The sequence below is a fragment of the Penaeus vannamei genome, chromosome 3 (genome assembly GCF_042767895.1).
Source record: "Penaeus vannamei isolate JL-2024 chromosome 3, ASM4276789v1, whole genome shotgun sequence".
Lineage (NCBI taxonomy): Eukaryota > Metazoa > Arthropoda > Malacostraca > Decapoda > Penaeidae > Penaeus > Penaeus vannamei.
Window position 1 is genome coordinate 2,691,181 of NC_091551.1, and position 2,500 is coordinate 2,693,680.

General features: G+C 54.0%; 1 protein-coding gene across 2 annotated transcripts in view; it reads right to left on the minus strand.

Annotated features, from left to right (window-relative positions):
- The window catches only part of LOC113812563 (transmembrane protein 65), a 16,480-nt gene extending 15,147 nt beyond the window's left edge, over positions 1–1,333 (minus strand). Inside the window, exon 1 of one of the 2 annotated variants that reach the window (XM_027364470.2) lies at positions 884–1,333. In XM_027364470.2, the coding sequence (XP_027220271.2) occupies positions 884–1,298 (415 nt within the window). In that variant the 5' untranslated portion in view covers positions 1,299–1,333. The remainder of the gene's footprint in view (positions 1–883) is intronic. The other variant, XM_027364469.2, reaches the window with a different exon arrangement.
- Between the last annotated feature and the right edge of the window lie 1,167 nt (positions 1,334–2,500).

Below are 2,500 nucleotides of genomic sequence, written 5' to 3' on the forward strand. Positions count from 1 at the left end.
TTTAATATCACACAAAGAAATAGTCCGACCCTTATCTCGTCAGAATACATGGGACAGGGGTTGTGGCTGCTTGACTACTACTGGGTTGGCTTTATAGTAGTGCGCCTTCCATACCTGGTTGCAGCAAGCTTAAGGTCAATTTACATAAAAGGCAGTAACTATAATTGCAGGGGCATAGATCTGCTGTGGTGTTTTCTAAGCCTACACAAGGGTTTTTAATGAACAAATCCAAAAACTTAACATAAAGCCAGACGTTTTATTCACCATTCTTCACCCACAATATTCCTCTTTTGCCTCAGTCGCCTTCAAATGGAGAAACAGAGAAAAAATACTCTTTTAATTTCTAAAGGCTATCAAAGTTCACAGCTTCCCGTGCTTACATTATCAGAAAATTGTGTTTTTCGGGGACTGTAAAAATACACTGTCAGTGGGATGCTGATCATATTAATATGGTTATTCATAACCTTAGTAATTTGGACATCTTTTTTTTAAGAAAACAGATAAATTTTCAGGAAACCTTTATGCTAAATATCGGAAAACTTTTGTCATGATTTATCCACCATGCACACATACCTGAGAATGACAACTGTCGATTTTCATTCTTTAGGGTAACACTCCAAACAAAAACAGAAAACAGCAAACGTAGCAAACGTAATAATACAAATGAGACAGAAAGAGAGAGAGAGAGAGAGAGAGAGAGAGAGAGAGAGAGAGAGAGAGAGAGAGAGAGAGAGAGAGAGAGAGAGAGAGAGAGAGAGAGAGAGAGAGGGAGAGAGAGAGAGAGAGAGAGAGAGAGAGAGAGAGAGAGAGAGAGAGAGAGAGAGAGAGAGAGAGAGAGAGAGAGAGAGAGAGAGAGAGAGAGTCAAAATAGCCTTTTACTCACCCTCGGCCTTCCTCTTGACCTCGGTTGCCTGGGCCTGGTGGATCTCCTGCAGGAGGGCTACCCTCTGCTCCTCTGTCAGCGAGGACACGAACTCGCCCATGGCCTCCAGGGGCAGGATGATTCTTCCTCGTCTCTCTTCCGCCCTCGAGTCGCTTCCCGAAGGAGAGGAAGACAGAGGAAGAGGAGGAGGAGGTGGATGAATGGACGAAGAGAGGCGTCCGCCGAACTCCTCCTCGCCTCCTTCGGCGACCTCTACGGCCTTCTCCTTGCTCCTCTCCGCATCTCTCGGCGTCCTAGATGTCCACAGGGTCCTTCTGGAGGAGCATGCCGCCCCTGAGTCCCTGCCGAGCACCAGGGAGCCCAGGCGAGCCCAGCAGGAGCGGGGCAGCGCGACCCTTGCTCGTCCCAGCACCATTTGGTGGACACCGCTGCAGCCGACGCAACACCCGGGCCCTCCCCCTCGGCCCCTCCCCGCCTCGCCTCCCATGGACCTCCCATCTCTCCCTCTCCCCGTGCCTCATCTCCCTTGGCCTCTCCCTATCCCCTCCCCCGCCTAGCCTCCCTCGGTCCTCCCTTCCCTCCCTCTCCCCGTGCCTCATCTCCCTTGGCCTCTCCCTATCCCCTCCCCCGCCTAGCCTCCCTCGGCCCTCCCTTCCCTCCCTCTCCCCCTGCCTCATCTCCCATGGCCTCCCCCTATCCCCTCATGATCTTTCCCTCACTCCTCCACCTGCCTCATCTCCCATGACCTTCCCCTAACTCCTCCCCCGTCTCTCCCCTCATGGCCTTTTCCCTCGTTCTTCCCTCCCCTGCCTCATCTTCCATGGATAAACCCCCACCCTACTCCTGTTCCCTCCCTCTCCCTTCTCCCCCTTCTCCCCTGCCCCTGCACCCACGACCCCCCTTCACCTCCTCCTCCCACACTCCTGTACCCACGGACGTCCTTCCCTCCCCCCCTATTTCCACATCTTGACCCTCCCCCTCCCCTCCCTTATGCCCACCCTTCGCCCCCTCACCCATGACTCACCCTAACTGCTTCTTGGTATTTCTCCCTATCTTTCCTTTCCTATATTCTACCTGGGGACCCCCTCCCCCCTACCCCCTTTCCCTCCATCTGTTTCTACCTGGTACCCCCACCCACCCCTCCCCCTCCCCCTTTCTTTTTCCCTCCCTCGGCTCCTACCTGCTACCCCCTCCCCCTTTCCCGCTCTCCCTATTCATACCTCCCTCATTCCCTCCCCCTCCCCCTCCTGTGCCCCCACCGCCCCCCTTCCTTCTTTCCCTCCCTCTATTCAAACCAAGTACCCCCACCCCTCTCCCATTTCCTCCCTCCTCTCTCTGCTCCTACCTGCTACCCCACCTTCCCCCTCCCTTCTCTCCCTCCCCAACCTTTATTCCTCCTCTTTCCCTCTCTTCTCCTACTTGGAACCTCTTACCACTCTTTCCTTCCCTGTGTTTTTTTCTGGTATCCTCACCCCCAAGTCTTCCACCTCTCCCCCCCCCTTCTCCTCCTACCTGGTACTCCCACCCCATCCTCTTCCCTTCTTTTCTTCCCTCTTTTGGTATCCTACACCCCCACCTTCTTTCCCTATCCATTTTCTTACCTGGTACCTCTCCTCT